Source organism: Aptenodytes patagonicus, chromosome 6, assembly GCF_965638725.1.
Source record: "Aptenodytes patagonicus chromosome 6, bAptPat1.pri.cur, whole genome shotgun sequence".
NCBI lineage: Eukaryota > Metazoa > Chordata > Aves > Sphenisciformes > Spheniscidae > Aptenodytes > Aptenodytes patagonicus.
Window position 1 is genome coordinate 40,570,700 of NC_134954.1, and position 18,288 is coordinate 40,588,987.

At 41.3% G+C, this 18,288-nt stretch overlaps 1 protein-coding gene across 4 annotated transcripts in view; it reads right to left on the reverse strand.

The window, feature by feature from the left end:
• Positions 1-18,255, reverse strand: part of HIBCH (3-hydroxyisobutyryl-CoA hydrolase) — a 54,469-nt gene extending 36,214 nt beyond the window's left edge. For 2 of the 4 annotated variants that reach the window (XM_076342215.1, XM_076342216.1), the window contains exons 1-6: positions 18,148-18,254; positions 17,119-17,161; positions 16,216-16,356; positions 14,674-14,758; positions 13,685-13,765; positions 11,529-11,581 (exon numbers count right to left, since the gene is read on the reverse strand). In XM_076342215.1, the coding sequence (XP_076198330.1) occupies positions 11,529-11,581; positions 13,685-13,765; positions 14,674-14,758; positions 16,216-16,356; positions 17,119-17,161; positions 18,148-18,179 (435 nt within the window). In that variant the 5' untranslated portion in view covers positions 18,180-18,254. Of the gene's footprint in view, positions 1-11,528; positions 11,582-13,684; positions 13,766-14,673; positions 14,759-16,215; positions 16,357-17,118; positions 17,162-17,355; positions 17,431-18,147 lie in introns of all 4 variants that reach the window. The other 2 variants (XM_076342218.1, XM_076342217.1) reach the window with 2 other exon arrangements.
• Between the last annotated feature and the right edge of the window lie 33 nt (positions 18,256-18,288).

Sequence of the window (18,288 nt, forward strand, 5' to 3'; positions counted from 1 at the left end):
CTCTTTAAATTGCGAGCTATATTAAAGTTCCAACTTCCTATTACTCTCCCTAAACATGAAGATTAGAAAATAAGAGTCTCGGAATAACTCAAAGCACAGGGCTTTGCAAAGGATTTAAGAGAGCTGGCAACTCTACCAAACTCCCTTTCTGTACTGAAAGTGTTGCACATTACCATACAAGTTAAAATCTACTTGCCCCACAGGAAGATATTTTCTCACCCTAAAACTCAAAGCATTAATTGTTAAAGCAAGAAGTGTAACATAATGGCATAACCTTTATAAATGGGGAGGTTTAGATTGGACATGAGGAAAAATTTCTTTACTGAAAGAGTGGTTAAACATTGGAACAGGCTGCCCAGGGAAGTGGTTGAGTCACCATCCCTGGAAGTATTTAAAAGACGTGTAGATGAGGCGCTTAGGGACATGGTTTAGTGGGCATGGTCATGTTTGGTTGATGGTTGGACTCGATGATCTTAGAGGTCTTTTCCAACCTTAATGATTCTATGATTCTATGAAATCTGTAACTTGCTAAAATAAACTTAGCAAATACACTGTGTAAGAGGTCAGACTAAAGGATTAAATCCTGTATTTAATTGTCCAAAGCCAAGAATTCCTATGTTTGAGCAACAGTCTTTACTCATCAATTAAAAATAAATAAATAAATATTTTAGGGCCTATTTTGGTCTTATTAACAACTAAACACATAAGCATTCAATAATATTAGATGATAGGCCTGAAACAGCAGCAAATTGCCTTTCATAAAGCACAAAACTGACCTGTGAAACCCATTGCCACAGGCCCTTCTGAAGACCAAGCCTACTTAATGTCAAAAAATACTAGATCAAGAGAAAGAGAAGCATGATTACTGATGGTTATTTAGCACTGTGGTTCTGAAATAAAGCCTAGCTCAGGAAGTGTCTAAATCATGCATGCTCTAGAATATGATACTAAGGAAGAAGGTGCTTTGTACACGCTGTTGCAGATTCCTCCCTAAACTAAAAGCAATGGCCTTTGGCTCCTGAAAATGATGTACTTCTGCTTTGGCAATATGCCACTAAAGTTTTAAGTACACTTTACACAAAGTTAGCCCAGTGACCTGGACCACATGCATTAACTTCCAAAGTCTATGCCCTGGTTTGTTTTTTTTTTTGCTGTCAAATGTTCACCTTGAATTCTAAGTCAAATAATCCAAAAGCCACCACTCAAATCTGTCTAGTGTACTTTATTTGGCTCTGAAACATGTTTAAAATACATTTTTATTAATCCTTTTAGCCTGTTAGAGAGAGTATCTGACACTGTAATATATTTTGTGCCAAAGCCCTATTTAAAACCATAGATTTAGACTGAGCTTATAAAGCACACTTCCATTCATCTCGAAAGAACTCAGGAAAAGATTGGAACTTTTCTAGAACCAAGAAGGTCAAGTTTAGGGCCTCCTTTACAGACAATAATATTAAAAAAAAAAAAAAGGACATTTAAATACTCTGCATTTCTTGTCTACTGTTCAGGTAATTAATTTCAAGGAAATAAAAATCTATGGCTAGAAGTCAACTAAAATAATGTGAATAGTAGTTTTTAGCAACATGAGAGTATGTGCCCAGTGTGTCTTTCAACAGTATACGCCCTTTAGCAGTACATGTAGTATTTATAACTTGTTTCACTATTTTCTAGTAAAATGCAGTCATCTTTGCTTCATCAAACATACTTGTCACTTGAATCTACTGCTCTGAATAAGTACAAAAAGATGAAAAGATACATTTATATTGAGTATCAATTTTTGTCCTGGTTTCGGCAGGGATAGAGTTAATTTCCTTCCTAGTAGCTGGTACAGTGCTGTGTTTTGGATTTAGGATGAGAACAAGGTTGGTAATGCAGGGATGTTTTAGTTGTTGCTAGGTAATGCTTACACTAGCCAAGGACTTTTTAGTTTCCCATGCTCTACTGACTGAGAAGGCTGGAGGTGCACAAGAAGCTGGGAGGGGGCACAGCCAAACTGGCCAAAGGGACATTCCATACCATGTGACGTCATGCGCAGTACATAAACTGGGGAAAGCTGGCCGGGGGGGCCGCTGCTCGGGGACTGGCTGGGCATCGGCCGGTGGGTGGTGAGCAATTGTACTGTGCATCACTTGCTTTGTGTATTATTATTATTATTATATTATTATTATTATTATCATCATTTTATTTCAATTATTAAACTGTTTTTATCTCAACCCACGAGTTTTTCTCACTTGTGCTCTTCCAATTCTCTCCCCCATCCCACCGGGTGGGGGGGAGTGAGCGAGCGGCTGCGTGGTGCTCAGTTGCCGACTGAGGTTAAACCACGACAGTCCTTTTTGGCGCCCAACGTGGGGCACGAAGGGTTGAGGTAATAACAGATTAACCGGAGTGTATTAAGGAACTTATATCTGTTAATAGTTGTGGGTCACAATGTTGGTTTCTCTGTTCTCGATATTGATTTGTATAATCTGCATTGTGCTCCTTTTTTCTGCTGTACATGTTAAAGATTGGTGTTGGTTTTTGCAGTTTGCTGTGGTCTGCAGTGAATAGTGATGTCTCACTTGTGAGGTTTGTTTTTAGAACATTGACCTTGACGTTAGCGTGGTATGTAAGTTTCGCAATGAAGCCGTTACTGTACCACAGATACCATTTCATGGAGACAACTAGCAATTGCAGTAACTTTTCTGAGAGTTTTTTTACGGAGGAAATACAGAATGGCAGGGTCACTACCTTCTTCTATGATGTTTCCTCCTTCATTACAGTAACTTTTCAGTATTTTGAACAGCCTTGGGTAGTTAAGATACTTCTGTTGGTACTTCTTGGGAATACTGTTTCGGTTTTGTCTAAAGTTGGTAAGCAATTTAAGAATATCATCCAGAGATCTGCCCCAAAGCCGAATAGTTATGAGTGGCAGGGTGTGTGGGACAAGATGGGCAAGTACCTAGGCCAATGGGCACCCCCAGTGTTTTGGAACTTCACCCCTGAGCAAGTGCGGAATCCTGAAGAGTTAGTAGAATATTTGGAAAAAGTATGCTGTCACCCTGGCAACTCCAGAGAGATGCAGATCATTGCAACGTGCTGGGGCCTGGCCCATGCCTACCGAGCCCTGTTCAACACCATTCAGTACCCTCAAAGGGAAGAGAAGGTCTCTGGCTCTGACAGTAAAACAACATGCCCTGTGGTCACTCAGACCCCAGCAACAGGCCCTGTGGCTGAACCAAAGAACCAGCCTGTGCCGGTATCAGTCGCCCCTATACACAAGAAGAAATTTTGGAAGCGGAAGTCGGCTCGTTTAGTAAGGGAGGAAGAAGCTTCTTCTAAAAGGGAAGCGGAGGAAGAACTGTACGACTACCCTGGAGAAGGGCCATCACGAGAACGGGAGGAGGAGAGCTGGCCGCTGATCGGGGAGGAGGAAGAGGAAGAACTCATTTATGAGGCAGTGACCACCCGATCTCTTATCCCTGAGTGAGCTGCGAGATATACGAAAAGATTTCAGCCGTCGTCCAGGTGAGCATATTGTCACCTGGCTGCTCCGATGCTGGGATAATGGAGCCGGTAGCCTGGAATTAGAGGGTAGGGAAGCCAAGCAGCTGGGATCCCTTTCTAGGGAAGGGGGCATTGACAAAGTAATTGGAAAAGGGACACGAATCCTCAGCCTTTGGAGGTGACTCTTGTCAAGCATGAAGGAAAGGTATCCCTTTAAGGAAGATGTCATATGTCGCCCAAGCAAGTGGACCACCATGGAGAAGGGTATCCAGTTTCTGAGAGAATTAGCTGTCCTGGAGGTGATTTATGATGACCTGAGCAATGAACAACTATCCAAAGATCCAGACGAAGTCAAGTGCACACGACCCATGTGGCGGAAGTTTATAAGGAGCTCACCATCGTCATACGCCAATTCATTGGCAGTGATGACCTGGAAAGATGGAGAGGAACAAACAGTGGATGAATTGGCTAGTCAACTCCGGCAATACGAGGAAAGTCTCTCTTCCTCCCTCGTCTCGGCTGTGGAAAAACTGTCCCGGGAGATCCAGCAACTCAGAGAGGATAGGTCCTACTCCTCACCTGTATGGACCAGTATCTCGGCTATTAGGAGTCAGCGTTCTTTTGCTCAAGAGAGAGAATATAAAGGGTACACACCACGGGGCACCCTATGGTTTTATCTGCGTGACCACGGAGAGGACATGAGGAAGTGGGATGGAAAACCTACCGCAGCCCTAGGGGCACGGGTACGTGAATTGCAAGGGAAAACAATCACAGAAAGAGGTTCTTCCAGGAAAATTGCTGCTCCAGTTTCCAGCGGGCAGTTCCCCAGACAGAGTAGAAGGGCTGATCTTACTCCTGATCTTAATGAAGAAACTTCTGACTCGTACGTACAAGAAGTGAGAAATGAGTACTGTGATGAGGATTAGAGGGGCCCTGCCTCCAGCCAGGGGGAGGAAAGGGACAACCAGGTTTACTGGACTGTGTGGATTCGGTGGCCTGGCACATCAGACCCACAGAAGTATAAGGCTCTAGTGGACACCGGTGCACAGTGTACCCTAATGCCATCAAGATATATAGGGGCAGAACCCATCTGTATTTCTGGGGTGACGGGGGGATCCCAAAAGCTAACTGTATTGGAAGCCAAAGTAAGTCTAACTGGGAATGAGTGGCAGAAGCACCCCATTGTGACTGGCCCAGATGCTCCATGCATCCTTGGCAGAGACTACCTCAGGAGAGGGTATTTCAAGGACCCAAAAGGGTAGCGGTGGGCTTTTGGTATAGCTGCCTTGGAGATGGAGGAAATTAAACAGCTGTCCACCTTGCCTGGTCTCTCGGAGGACCCCTCTGTTGTGGGGTTGTTGAAGGTTGAAGACCAACAGGTGCCAATTGCTACCACCACGATGCACCCGCAGCAATATCGCACCAACCGAGACTCCTTGATTCCCATTCATGAGCTGATTCATCGACTGGAGAGCCAAGGAGTGATCAGCAAGACTCGTTCACCCTTTAACAGTCCCATATGGCCAGTGCGGAAGTCTAATGGAGAGTGGAGACTGACAGTAGACTATTGTGGCCTAAATGAAGTCACGCCACCGCTGAGTGCTGCTGTGCCAGACATGCTAGAACTTCAATACGAACTGGAGTCAAAGGCAGCCAAGTGGTATGCCACAGTTGATATTGCTAATGCGTTTTTCTCAATCCCTTTGGCAGCGGAGTGCAGGCCACAGTTTGCTTTCACTTGGAGAGGCGTCCAGTACACCTGGAACCGACTGCCCCAGGGGTGGAAACACAGCCCTACCATTTGCCATGGACTGATCCAGACTGCACTAGAACAGGGTGGAGCTCCAGAACACCTGCAATACATTGATGACATCATCGTGTGGGGCAACACAGCAGGAGAAGTTTTTGAAAAAGGGAAGGAAATAGTCCAAATCCTGCTGAAGGCCGGTTTTGCCATAAAACAAAGTAAGGTCAAGGGACCTGCACAGGAGATCCAGTTTTTAGGAATGAAATGGCAAGATGGACGTCGTCAGATCCCCATGGATGTGATCAACAAAATAACAGCCATGTCTCCACCAACTAGCAAAAAGGAAACACAAGCTTTCTTAGGCGTCGTGGGTTTTTGGAGAATGCATATTCCAAATTACAGTCTGATTGTAAACCCTCTCTATCAAGTGACCCGAAAGAAGAACGATTTCAAATGGGGCCCTGAGCAACGACAAGCTTTTGAACAAATTAAAGAGGAGATAGTTCACGCAGTAGCCCTGGGGCCAGTCCGAGCAGGACAAGATGTAAAAAATGTGCTCTACACCACAGCTGGGGAGAATGGCCCTACCTGGAGCCTCTGGCAAAAAGCACCTGGGGAGACTCGAGGTCGACCCCTAGGGTTTTGGAGTCGGGGATACAGAGGATCCGAGGCCCGCTATACTCCAACTGAAAAAGAGAGATTGGCAGCATATGAAGGGGTTCGAGCTGCTTCAGAAGTGATCGGCACTGAAGCACAGCTCCTCCTGGCACCCCGACTGCCGGTGCTGGGCTGGATGTTCAGAGGGAGGGTCCCCTGTACACATCATGCAACTGATGCTACGTGGAGTAAGTGGGTCGCACTGATCACACAACGGGCTCGAATAGGAAACCCCAGTCGCCCAGGAATCCTGGAAGTGATCATGGATTGGCCAGAGGGCAAAGATTTTGGAATATCGCCAGAGGAGGAGGTGACGCGTGCTGAGGAGGCCCCAATGTATAATAAACTGCCAGAAAATGAGAAGCAATATGCCCTGTTCACTGATGGGTCCTGTCGTCTTGTGGGAAAGCATCGGAGGTGGAAAGCTGCTGTATGGAGTCCTATGCGACAAGTTGTAGAAACGGCTGAAGGAGAAGGTGAATCGAGCCAATTTGCAGAAGTAAAGGCCATCCAGCTGGCTTTAGACATTGCTGACCGAGAAAAATGGCCAGTGCTCTATCTCTATACTGACTCATGGATGGTGGCAAATGCCCTGTGGGGGTGGTTGCAGCAATGGAAGCAGAGCAACTGGCAGCGCAGAGGCAAACCCCTCTGGGCTGCCGCATTGTGGCAAGATATTGCTGCCTGGGTGGAGAACCTGGTTGTAAAAGTCCATCACGTAGATGCTCACATACCCAAGAGTCGGGCCACTGAAGAACATCAAAACAACCAGCAGGTGGATCAGGCTGCTAAGACTGAAGTGGCTCAGGTGGATCTGGACTGGCAACATAAGGGTGAATTATTTATAGCTCGGTGGGCCCATGACACCTCAGGTCACCAAGGAAGAGATGCAACATACAGATGGGCTCGTGACCAAGGGGTGGACTTGACCATGGACACTATTGCGTAGGTTATCCATGAATGTGAAACACGCGCTGCAATCAAGCAAGCCAAGCGGTTAAAGCCTCTCTGGTATGGAGGACGATGGTTGAAATATAAATATGGGGAGGCCTGGCAGATCGAGTATATCACACTCCCACAAACCCACCGAGGCAAGGCACCATGTGCTTACAATGGTGGAGGCAACCACCGGATGGCTGGAAACATATCCAGTGCGCCATGCCACTGCCCGGAACACTATCCTGGGCCTTGAAAAGCAAGTCCTATGGCGACATGGCACCCCAGAAAGAATTGAGTCAGACAACGGGACTCATTTCTGAAACAACCTCATAGACACCTGGGCCAAAGAGCACGGCATTGAGTGGGTGTATCACATCCCCTGTCATGCACCAGCCTCTGGGAAAATTGAACGATACAATGGACTGTTAAAGACTACGCTGAGAGCAATGGGTGGCGGGACGTTCAAACATTGGGATACGCATTTAGGAAAGGCCACCTGGTTAGTCAACACTCGGGGATCTGCCAATCGAGCTGGCCCTGCCCAGTCGCAACATCTACATACTGTAGAAGGGGATAAAGTCCCTGTAGTGCACATAAAAAATATGTTGGGGAAAACAGTTTGGGTTGTTCCTGCTTCGGGCAAAGGCAAACCCATCCGTGGGATTGCTTTTGCTCAAGGACCTGGGTGCACTTGGTGGATAATGCGGAAGGATGGGGAAGTCCGATGTGTACCTCAAGGGGATTTGATTTTGGGTGAGAATAGCCAATGATCTGAATTATGTGATGTTAAGTACTAACTATAGTTATAATAGTTATACTAATAATACACAGATATACTAATCATACTAATAATATTACATGCCATACTAATGTTATTACAATAAGAATCACCCAGACTAATGAAGAATAACTTCAGTGAAACCAAGCAAAGCACAGTGATGATGGTACCAGAACTGACTTCAACATGAAACAATCCAACACCACATACCATCTCCATTTTTCCTGCCCTGGAAGATTATTATGACAGATGGAGCCTGAAGTCGTGGACTAAATGAACTCACCGAACGTTTTAGAGGGATGGCCCACAGACTAAGGGAATGATACCTCTGTGTGTGTTTGTGTATATATATATATGTATAAAAAAGGGGGTGGTGATTAATGAAAATGTACTGGAAAATATGAGACTTGAGCATGACGCAGATGGTATAGAATAAGGGGTGGATATTGTCCTGGTTTTGGCAGGGACAGAGTTAATTTCCTTCCTAGTAGCTGGTACAGTGCTGTGTTTTGGATTTAGGATGAGAACAAAGTTGATAACGCAGGGATGTTTTAGTTGTTGCTAGGTAATGCTTACACTAGCCAAGGACTTCTTAGTTTCCCATGCTCTACTGACTGAGAAGGCTGGAAGTGCACAAGAAGCTGGGAGGGGGCACAGCCAAACTGGCCAAAGGGACATTCCATACCATGTGACGTCATGTGCAGTACATAAACTGGGGAAAGCTGGCCGGGGGGGCCACTGCTCGGGGACTGGCTGGGCATCGGTCGGCGGGTGGTGAGCAATTGTACTGTGCATCACTTGCTTTGTGTATTATTATTATTATTATATTATTATTATTATTATCATCATTTTATTTCAATTATTAAACTGTTTTTATCTCAACCCACGAGTTTTTCTCACTTGTGCTCTTCCAATTCTCTCCCCCATCCCACCGGGTGGGGGGAGTGAGCGAGCGGTTGTGTGGTGCTCAGTTGCTGACTGAGGTTAAACCACGACAGATGAACTACGGGAGTATAGATGAGAAGGTGCAGAAAACAAGCTCCACAGCCCCATCTGTTGGCTAATTAAGCTCTGAAGAAAGCCATCTACCAGCCTCTAGCCAACAATGCTGGAGTGGAACCATTTCATTTTTTTGATACAATTCCAAGTTTTACCATCACAAATCTGGTATCTGTGCACCAGTAGCAACTTTTACTATCTAAGCACATAATAACTGAGTTTCTAATACACTGTGTGATTTTTAATTTATTTTAAATTAGAACAACAGAGCACTCCATGTGCGTAGTGCTGCTTTTTTGAGCAAGGTTGAGATTGATGTGCTTCCATTTTCATTCATAGATAAACGGTCTATAGTGAAATTGCAGTGTTTAAGAGGTGTCCCTTGATTTTTAAGCCCAAGCTAAAACTACTTGCTTCTAAAGCCAAGGGCTTGAATGTAAATTTTTTTTAAAGGCATTTACTGTAGTTTGTAACTGACAAATGTTTCTAGCTCCCACTGACTTGTAGGGACTAAGATAGCCAGACCTTGAGCATATGAAATAGATGAAATATGACCTGATTGTGTCAAAAACATAGATCCTAGCATCTGAGTGATTTAAAACAAACCATCTAATTATACCATGAATAGAGTAACTCCTTCATATGAATGCGGGTCTAGTGAATAATTACAGTAGGACAGAGTAATTCCATACAGCAAGCAGAACAAGAGAACAGTATGACCATGACAAGTTCAAGGGCTCTTCTAGTGGTTTTAATCTATAAAATCCTACTGCAGTGAACCTATTTGCACCAGAATAGAAAACAGCTGCTGCAAGCCTCAAGTTTGGTTAAGGTCAGTTGTGATGGGGTGCTGAAAATGGTGAGAGAAGAGGGTGGGGGAAGGATGGGAGCTAATGCACTTTTCCTATGTAAGCACTGAGAGGAATCAAAACAAATCTTACAGACAGAGGAGGTGGTTGAAAGGAAAAGCATAGAGGACAACTCAAAACTAACACAAAACATATACAAAAATTAATCAGTGTTGAGAAATACTACTGCTGACCTCCTTTGTTAAATTATCTGTAGATACTTCCATGTACTGCCAATGAGAGAGGGGAAGAAAAAAAAAAGTGTGTTGATGAAAACATGCGCGCCTGCAGGAAGGACATTATCTCAGAGTAAACTGCAGCTGTATTAACAAGTACAAATTAAATAGCACTCAAGGTTAAAAAAAATTTTAAAGTAGTGTGGCACTTGAGACCTACCTGCTTGTTCCCCTAAGCTAGGTTGCATACTTGCTCAATAAAAATCTAGTCCCCTACCGCCAAATGAAGGTAACTGCTACTAGTATCACCAAACTGAGGATAAGCAAGTAAGTTGTCATTCAAACTCTAATGGCGGTTAGACTGTCAAGGTCCCATTGAAATCTGGGTATCCTATACTAAAATATGGGTATCCAACTAATGTTTCAGACTAACTGCTGTCTTTTAAAAGCTCTTTAAAAGGGAACTAATAAAGAATCTTAGTAATGCAGGATCATCTGACTCCATTATGCTCTTTTCAGTCCAAAAAAATACTTTCCTTTCAAAGGACAAAATTCTATTCCTGCTTAGGCCACAATCATAATGAGCAATCTATAGGACCTCTAAAAAGACATCAGCTGCTGGGCAGTTTTGCTCTTTCATAGCTATCCATGCTATTATTCAAAACTCCTTAAAATAAATGGACTCCCTATCTCTTATCCACAAATCTTCAGGTCTCCTATGTTCAATAAAACCCTTTTTCTGCAAGAAGAGCTACAAGACTAGTCCCCTTTATGCTGGAAACAATTTATGTACACTAGATTGGGGAAGGAGCGAGGGGAATGGTTATCCAGCTGAGATCTTTGAGGCTTGGTAGCAGAGAAGCAAAGGGGAAGAGAGCTATTGCATGTCTCGATCACAAGCTGAAAAAAACACAACCAAAACAGACAAAATGAAAGGTGCAAAGATAGATGGAAAGGGAAGAGTCATGACAGGTGATGGATCATGTAGTGTTCCGCTTCTTGCATCCTATCTTTGACAAACTTAAATAGACTGTACACCCATATCATATTGACGTGCAAGAAAATAATGTAAATCTAAGCGATAATATGGCAGACAGAATTCACTGTCAAACTCATTGTTCAAAATAACAAGATTATTGTATTCTACTCCCTGCTATGATGCAAATATATCCAACAGATGTCAAACTGAAGAGAATAGCATTTTAGCATGTAGAAAAGCGTATTGCCCTTTTAACTACCTACTCATGGTGTTTAGAGCCAACAATTGCTGAAACAATTATTAGTACTGAGTATAACTAGCAATGTGATGGAGTCGTCTCCATGTTGCTTTAGTAATAAGGCCTTGGCGGGGGTGGGGAGGAATCAGGATCTTATAATTCATGTTTTAGGAGTACTACAGAGGTGAAAAAGGAGATGCATTTCCAGATCACTTGTTGGAAAAATACAGAATTCATGAATGTCTGTTAAAGTATAGCTTAGAATGATATTTTTCCAATTTTTCAGAGTTGTCCTTTAATTGAATTTTTATATAGTTCTATTTTTTTAGTACACTTGGAGTGGAAAATTCTTCTCAGCTCTTGTATGATCTACAAACTCACGCTTCAGTGTTCCGAAAACCTTTGTGAGGGGTGTTTCTTACAGTGACAGGATTCTGCTCTTTTTCTCAACACAATTGCCAGATCCTCAGAGAAAGCAGTTGCACTAGCTATGGAAGAACCACAGAAGCACTAGAAGAGCAGCAATCTTACCTGACAAGCAAGAGACAAAGGCTCAGATGACAATGTTCTTGATTGAAATGTCTGAAATGCCATGCGTGCACTTCATTCAACTCAAGTACAGAATATTACATTACTTTAAAACAAATTATATCGGATATCACACCGAGGTACTTAACTTACCCCTCCCATTGTAATGCCATCAATAAGTGCCACATATGGCTTCTTGCAAGTGCCTGTAAAAAATGTAAAAAAAAAATTGTACATTTTTTTCAAAGGAGTGGACCTGTGTCTAACTGTACACGACACATTTCCTCATGTCTTACTTCAGCAAGAGCAACAGAAAATAAATGGTAAATTAAACAGTAAAATATCAACTTATAACGAAGCTACTTCATGTAGTTCTTAAGCAATGAAAAGAAACACCAGTTACTGACTTACTGCATTCTGAGTGTTGTAAGAGAACATTATACAGCCATCAAATGTCAGGTTGTTTGCTATGTGAGTACCTGACAATTTAGCCACATCTGGCTATTATAAATAGCTTTGTAGAATGTTGGAACACAACAGTTTCCCTTTCACCGCATCTCACAGCCTGGATTAACAGCACAGAGTGTGTACCAGCACTCCAGTACTTTACTACAAAGCCAGATGCATTAGTAGGTTTCAGCCAAAATGTGACTATAAACTACTGCAATGCAAACGTGCTCCGTCTTGCCAACTCCGTTGCATGTTACAATGCTGAATGTAGTGCAGGCATGTCGAGATGACAATGTCCTAAAGTACCACTGTTTTATCTATTAACTTTATCTGTTGGGGCCTTTAGGAGGCATGAAACTAAAGACCTGATGCTTTCAATTACCATTCATGGAAAGATTCAGAAGTTCACTGTGAATGAAACTGCTGCCTCGTATTCAGTGTTTTCAGGTCAGATTTAAAGTTGTCAGATTGCTGATATGGGTATCCGCTGCAACCATGTTGCTAGCTTTTCTGCAACAACTATAGATCCTTGTTTAAAAAAAGAATTATTTTAAAAGGCAGTTCAATCCTTCAAATTAGTAGTTAGAAAATATAACAGAATTGCATTTTTAACTTTGTTCTTACATGAACCTATAAGCTAATGCATGGGGTCTAGATGCTAGTCTTTGAATTAAATTTCTATAGAAGCATGCCTTTCCAATAGCAAATGCTGTGAAAGCAGCTCCCTATGTATTTTTAAGCTGTAAAATATAAGATATGAGATATAAACAAATCTTTTTGGCAGGTCTCAGTCTTAAATGAATACAATCATACCAAAGTTATCAAAAATCTAGATTTTGTAATTACATGCATTATAGACATAGAACACCCTAATAATTTAAAAAAACCCAAAACTTTTAAAGTATGGACCCTTGCAATATTTGAATAGACTAGAATAGTTAGTTGGAAGGGACCTACAATGATCATCTAGTCCAACTGCCACGGTAATACTAGTTTTTCCCCAAGTACATGAAACCTTAAACTATTTTTCTTGATGAAGGAAAGAAAGGTACATGACAAACATGCTACAACTGGAAACTCTGTCAAACGAAGTAGAAATAACTTTTCAGAAACTACTCTTACTCTAATAACTGTGCTCTTCTGTCAACCTAAGTTGATACACAACATGTTTACCTCTCCTCCTGTAGTGACTAATACTGGATACAATGCTTAAAAACTCGAACTGTTTTCAGTTAAAGTATGTTTGGAAGTTTCTTCTCACCAAAACATTCAACTCTCAACTTTCACCCTAAAGAATTAATATCCTTTCTTAATATCCTTTACCCTAGTAAACTTTACCCAGTGTCTTTGCTGTTAGTTATTTTAAGACCACATATTCCTAGGTTCTTTGCAATAAACTAAGGCAGTTAACTCCTAGCTTGACTATTCATTTATGCAGTTTATTTAAATGGAAAGCTTTAACATAATTTGATTTTCTGCTTTCTGACTGAATATTAATGATTTTCCATGCATCTACTTTCATCTCAGGTCTTCTTTGAGGTAGATCAATGATACTTAGTGCAGAACTGCACTGTCTGCATCTAAGGCTTAATTCATCCATAGCACAAATACAACTACCCAGAACAATGGGATGGGATAAGGTAGCTATCATAATAGCTTAAACAAAAGAAACAAATCCTGCATGAGAGGTATAAAAATGAGATATGTTACACTGCTGCATTGAACTTGGTAAAAAAAAAATTACTACTTCTATTATGTTATTGCAGTCTTTTATAGACTAGCAAAGAGAGAAATTGAATTTACATTCAAAGCCACTATTATGAAAACTGTACTGCTTCAGAATTTGTTATTAAACATACCAATAGCATTGTTCAGGATATATTCTTCTCTGAAGAAATCTTGTGCCAGTCTATCTCCAACTTTTCCTGCATCTGTGATGGCTTAAGAGACATAAAAATTCTAAAGATAACTGTAAGTTTAATAGAAAATACAATAACAAGTAAAAAAATTAGTATCACATGGTAACAGGTTTTTTCCTTCAGCAAACAGCAACTTAATCCTGCTTCATTTTATTTGAGAAAATTTGCTCAAACTTAAATTTGAATGCAAAATTTCAAATTTGAGTCAATTCTATTATGCTGGAGACTTTGTCACATACTTCTTGTGAGAGTGCAGTCCATTTTCTATGCTATGGAACACCTCCTAATGTCTGGTAGTCTCATTTGTGATATTTCATATCAATATATAAAACAGCCACTTAAAACTGATTATACTGAAGACTCTGCATACTAAAAATGAGAAGCCAGTTAGGGCAGGGCATAATTTAACAATAACCTGTGTTGCTCATTTACCTAAAATTTAAAACAACTGCTAATTTTCAGTTTGGAGACTTCCTACAGTTTGTACTTACAAAATAATCACAGATACATTCATCACCATTGTCAGCTATGTATCTAGCCATCTCAAACATCAGACACAAATTATCCAGTAGTAACAGAGCTATCTATTAGGACCCTTCAAATTTCTTGTAAAGAAGCTGTCAGTAATGAAAATCTGGGAAGAAGAAAGTAGAGACAAGAACCCTCTCTTCCCAGGAATGAGTGGCTGCTATTACCAGTTATTCATAAAAAGCCTAGTTTTTACTCTTTTATACAATGTTCCGACAGCTGTCTCCTGACAAATAAATAGCATCTGCACATCAAGGTGTTATAAGAAGTCAGCGCAACTAATCTCTCTTACTGTTGTGTAGCAAGCCTCCGTTTACATGAATCACAGTAAATAAAGGAAATCAAGGCAAAGTACTAACTGGCAAAGATATGTCAAACATTTAAGTGACTACAGTCCTTACCTCTGATGTCACCCCCAGCACAAAAAGCTTTTCCTCCAGTTCCCTTTATAATTATTAGAAAAGTTTCAGGATCTTGCTCCCAAGTCTAAAAAGTAGTAAATGTTTCCATGTAAGATTAAAGTCTGTGCAAAAAAATGTTTTCTCTGTATACCATCTATAATTCTTATTCGACTCTTTCAAAGAGCAAATCAAACCATACTTAAAATAGTTTGCCTTAAACTGAAGTTTGAGAGCTAAATGTCTTTCTGCCACTCCTGTGTCCTAGTCAATCTTGACATCAGAGATCAGCAGAGCTGCCTCGCGTATTTCAGAAAAATGCCTATGCAGAGCTCCCAATCTCTGAAAAAGGGTAGCACTCCCTAAAAAAGGGCCCATCATAAATCTCAGTGGGAACACAATGCTGGGGCAGAAAGCTGGGAATATGGAAGATATAGTAACAGTGTTTCAGGCCAAATCATGAAAGTTGTGTAAATCTAAGACGCGTGGCAAGGAAAACAGCATTTAAATTGTTGATGGATTTTGTCAAAACGACTGCAATCAATGCTAATCAAGGACTGGATCAAATCAATTCATGCACAGATGTTTTGCTAGGTACAAAGACTATGGGGGGGGCCTGAATTAAATACACTGGTACAAGATTTCAGCAGTAGTGCAACCATATTGAGAAAAAGATGCCTTTTACGGGCTTTTCACCCCCCTTAAACTATGCTTATATATCCCTTATTCAAGTAAGTGTACCCAGATAAAAGAGGGACAAGACATTTCTGTGTACCAGAAACTGTACTTAAAATTATGCCACCTTTTAACGTTGTGCTTCAAATAAAGCTGGTACTCAGCACTACAGATTAAGTATTTTTTTCTTTAAATGTTCTTCAAAGAACGCATAAATTTGCAACACAGCCATCTACCAAAATACCAAAAGGCGGGCAGCCATCCAACAAATACTGGTATCTACTAAGTTTGACTTTGTGCATAGGATAAATAATATCATTAAATTAAAAAGGACTATTTCCATGCTTAAAATTTCACATTACTTCACTAGCTTGTAGAAACAGTGCCTATAAATCCATAACGTTCTTTAAGGAATGACACTGACAGTACCTTGCTTCCTAATGACTTGTAGCTTTTATTTCAGCCACGCAGCCCCCTCACAAAACACACACCCAACCAAGAGGCAACACCACCATATAGTTTGGAATTTGTGCATGCCGACTGACCAGCTGGATGTTGCCAAAAGGAATATATAAACTCTGAGCGCTGCTTGCTTTTAGTTCAGGCCTGCTTTTAATACGGGTGTCTCTTATCTATCCAGATGCTAAATTTAACTTTGTCTGACAGCTTGTTTCTTAGAAAGAGGAGAAGACACATCAAACTTACTTGAAACTGTCTGTTCTTTCCCATCCTATAAGTCTGAGCTCATTGGCCAATGCACTCACACAGACTTTCATTCTTTAAATCAGTACACTAAGAAGTCTCAGACTGACTTAAAATTGATTTTGGATAATGTATGTATAGTGGATGGGTAGAAGTGGAGCTACTAACCTTTATTTGTGGATAAATTTGTCGGATCATAGAAAGATTTAGTGCATTGAGAGCCTTGGGTCTATTCAAAGTTATTATTCCTGCACCTCCTCTCTTTTCCAACAACACTTCAGCTGTCGAATCTGTATGCTTAGACATTTTCTGTACATGCAAAAACAAATAAATAAAGCAAATGTCATCAGATACCTTGAGTAACATACGTACAAGAATGTTTATGAAAATATATTCTCAAAACGCACTATTTAAGATCATAAAACATGCATTTTGGAACTGTATGCTAAGGCTTTCTCACTGTACTTCAAGATTTCTTTGCATTTCCTAAACAGTTCTTTTGAAACCACTTTATGTTTGAGTCCTTCAGAGTAATAAACCTCAGACAAGTTTTTGGGACACATACTCTTTGACAATGACATTTGAGTTCATTTTAAAAAAACAAACAACAAAACACAAAACCATGGTTCTTTAAGACTTGACATTCTGAAAATACCTGCAACAATTAAAACAGTGACAGTTCCATGTGTCCCTACTGGCAGTTTCACACTGCAAAATCAAATGTAAACATTGCTTTGTCTGCAAGTAACTTTTAAAAGAACAAATCACTAAACTATTTTCACAATTGATTTCAAACTCACAGTTGAATGATATTTAAGGAATATATGGAAGCCCACATGGAAACTAACTGTAAAAGTAGGTAAGGCCAAAATAATTAAATTTTAACTTACAGTGTAATAGCAACTCATAACAAAGGGTTCAAAGACGTGGGCTACGTTATGCCTGAGCAATAACTGATGGCATTCAGAACAACTGTGAGCAGACACATTAGAAGTTGCATGTACTGTCTGTCTCAGGGGAGTTAAGAGTCCTAAAAGTTTCCAACTCAGTCAAACAAGATGCTGTTCTTACCAAATGTTGCAATATTACTTGCAGTCTGTTGAATAGCTTCTGCCTGAAAAATAAATATTAAAAAGAAAGCTAAAACCATAAACCAGCTACATAATCCCCAAATATATGACTGCTGAGTTAAGCAAAGCTTTGTCAGAAAAATTTCTAAACACAATTGTTTTACATTCTCCTTTTTAAAATCAAGTAAAATTAGAGTACAATTTTGATATCAGAAGAGTTGGAAACTTCTTTGCTTACTAGTAAATAGATAGCAGATACCAATGCCAACTACTGATGTTTTCTATGTGTTCAATCTCAAGTTAGCAGGAGAACCTGAAAATAATAAAACAAAGAGTTTGGGCGATATGTTTGATATTTAGCAGTGTGTGTCTTTTAAAGATTTACAGCCTTTTTCTGGACATTTAAATACTAGCATTTTAAAAAAATGGTCATCAAAAACTTCTGTTTCCAAAGCTTCCATTACACCAAACCTGCCCTCATGTCCTTGCATGTATGTGCATTCACGTAGGGTTTGTGTAACAGCTTGAACAAGGCTCAAAGGAGATACCCATGCTGCGACGTTTTGTGAACACGTTACTCAATTTAAGTAATGAGGCTGTTATTTATTAATTGTTACTATACTCTATTGAGGAAGACAGTTAACAATGGCATTTGCTGGACTTCAAACACCGGGCTTGTGTCGACATTAACGAGCAGCTTTATCTTTCAGCTGCTTAAGAGCACACAACACAGCCAATTAACATGTTACATGCTAACATCCCAGCGTCCTAAGATAGTTAAGTACATGCTCGTTTTAGAGTGGGAAAACTAATCTAGGCCTGGCTAATCTAAGCCTAAATTATATTTTGTACCAGTTCAGGGGGTTACAATCCCCGGCATTAGAGGCCTTCCCAGACCCATTGCTCCCTGCCGCAAGGCAACCGCGAAGCTGCGGGCGCGGCCGGCCTGGCGCCATTTAAAGCCCCTCAGGGGGATGCGCGGGAGAAGCTTCGCCGCGCCTCAGGGCGGCCACCGCTGCTTCCCCGTTACCTGGGCAGCGGCCTCAGCACCCGGGCCGCCATGGCGGCAGGCGGCGCGGTCGATCGCCGTCATCGGGTAACCGGTACGCCGGGGTGTGAGCCGGCGCGGGTGGGATAGGGCGCATGCGCGGGGGAGCGGTCGGTGGGCTGG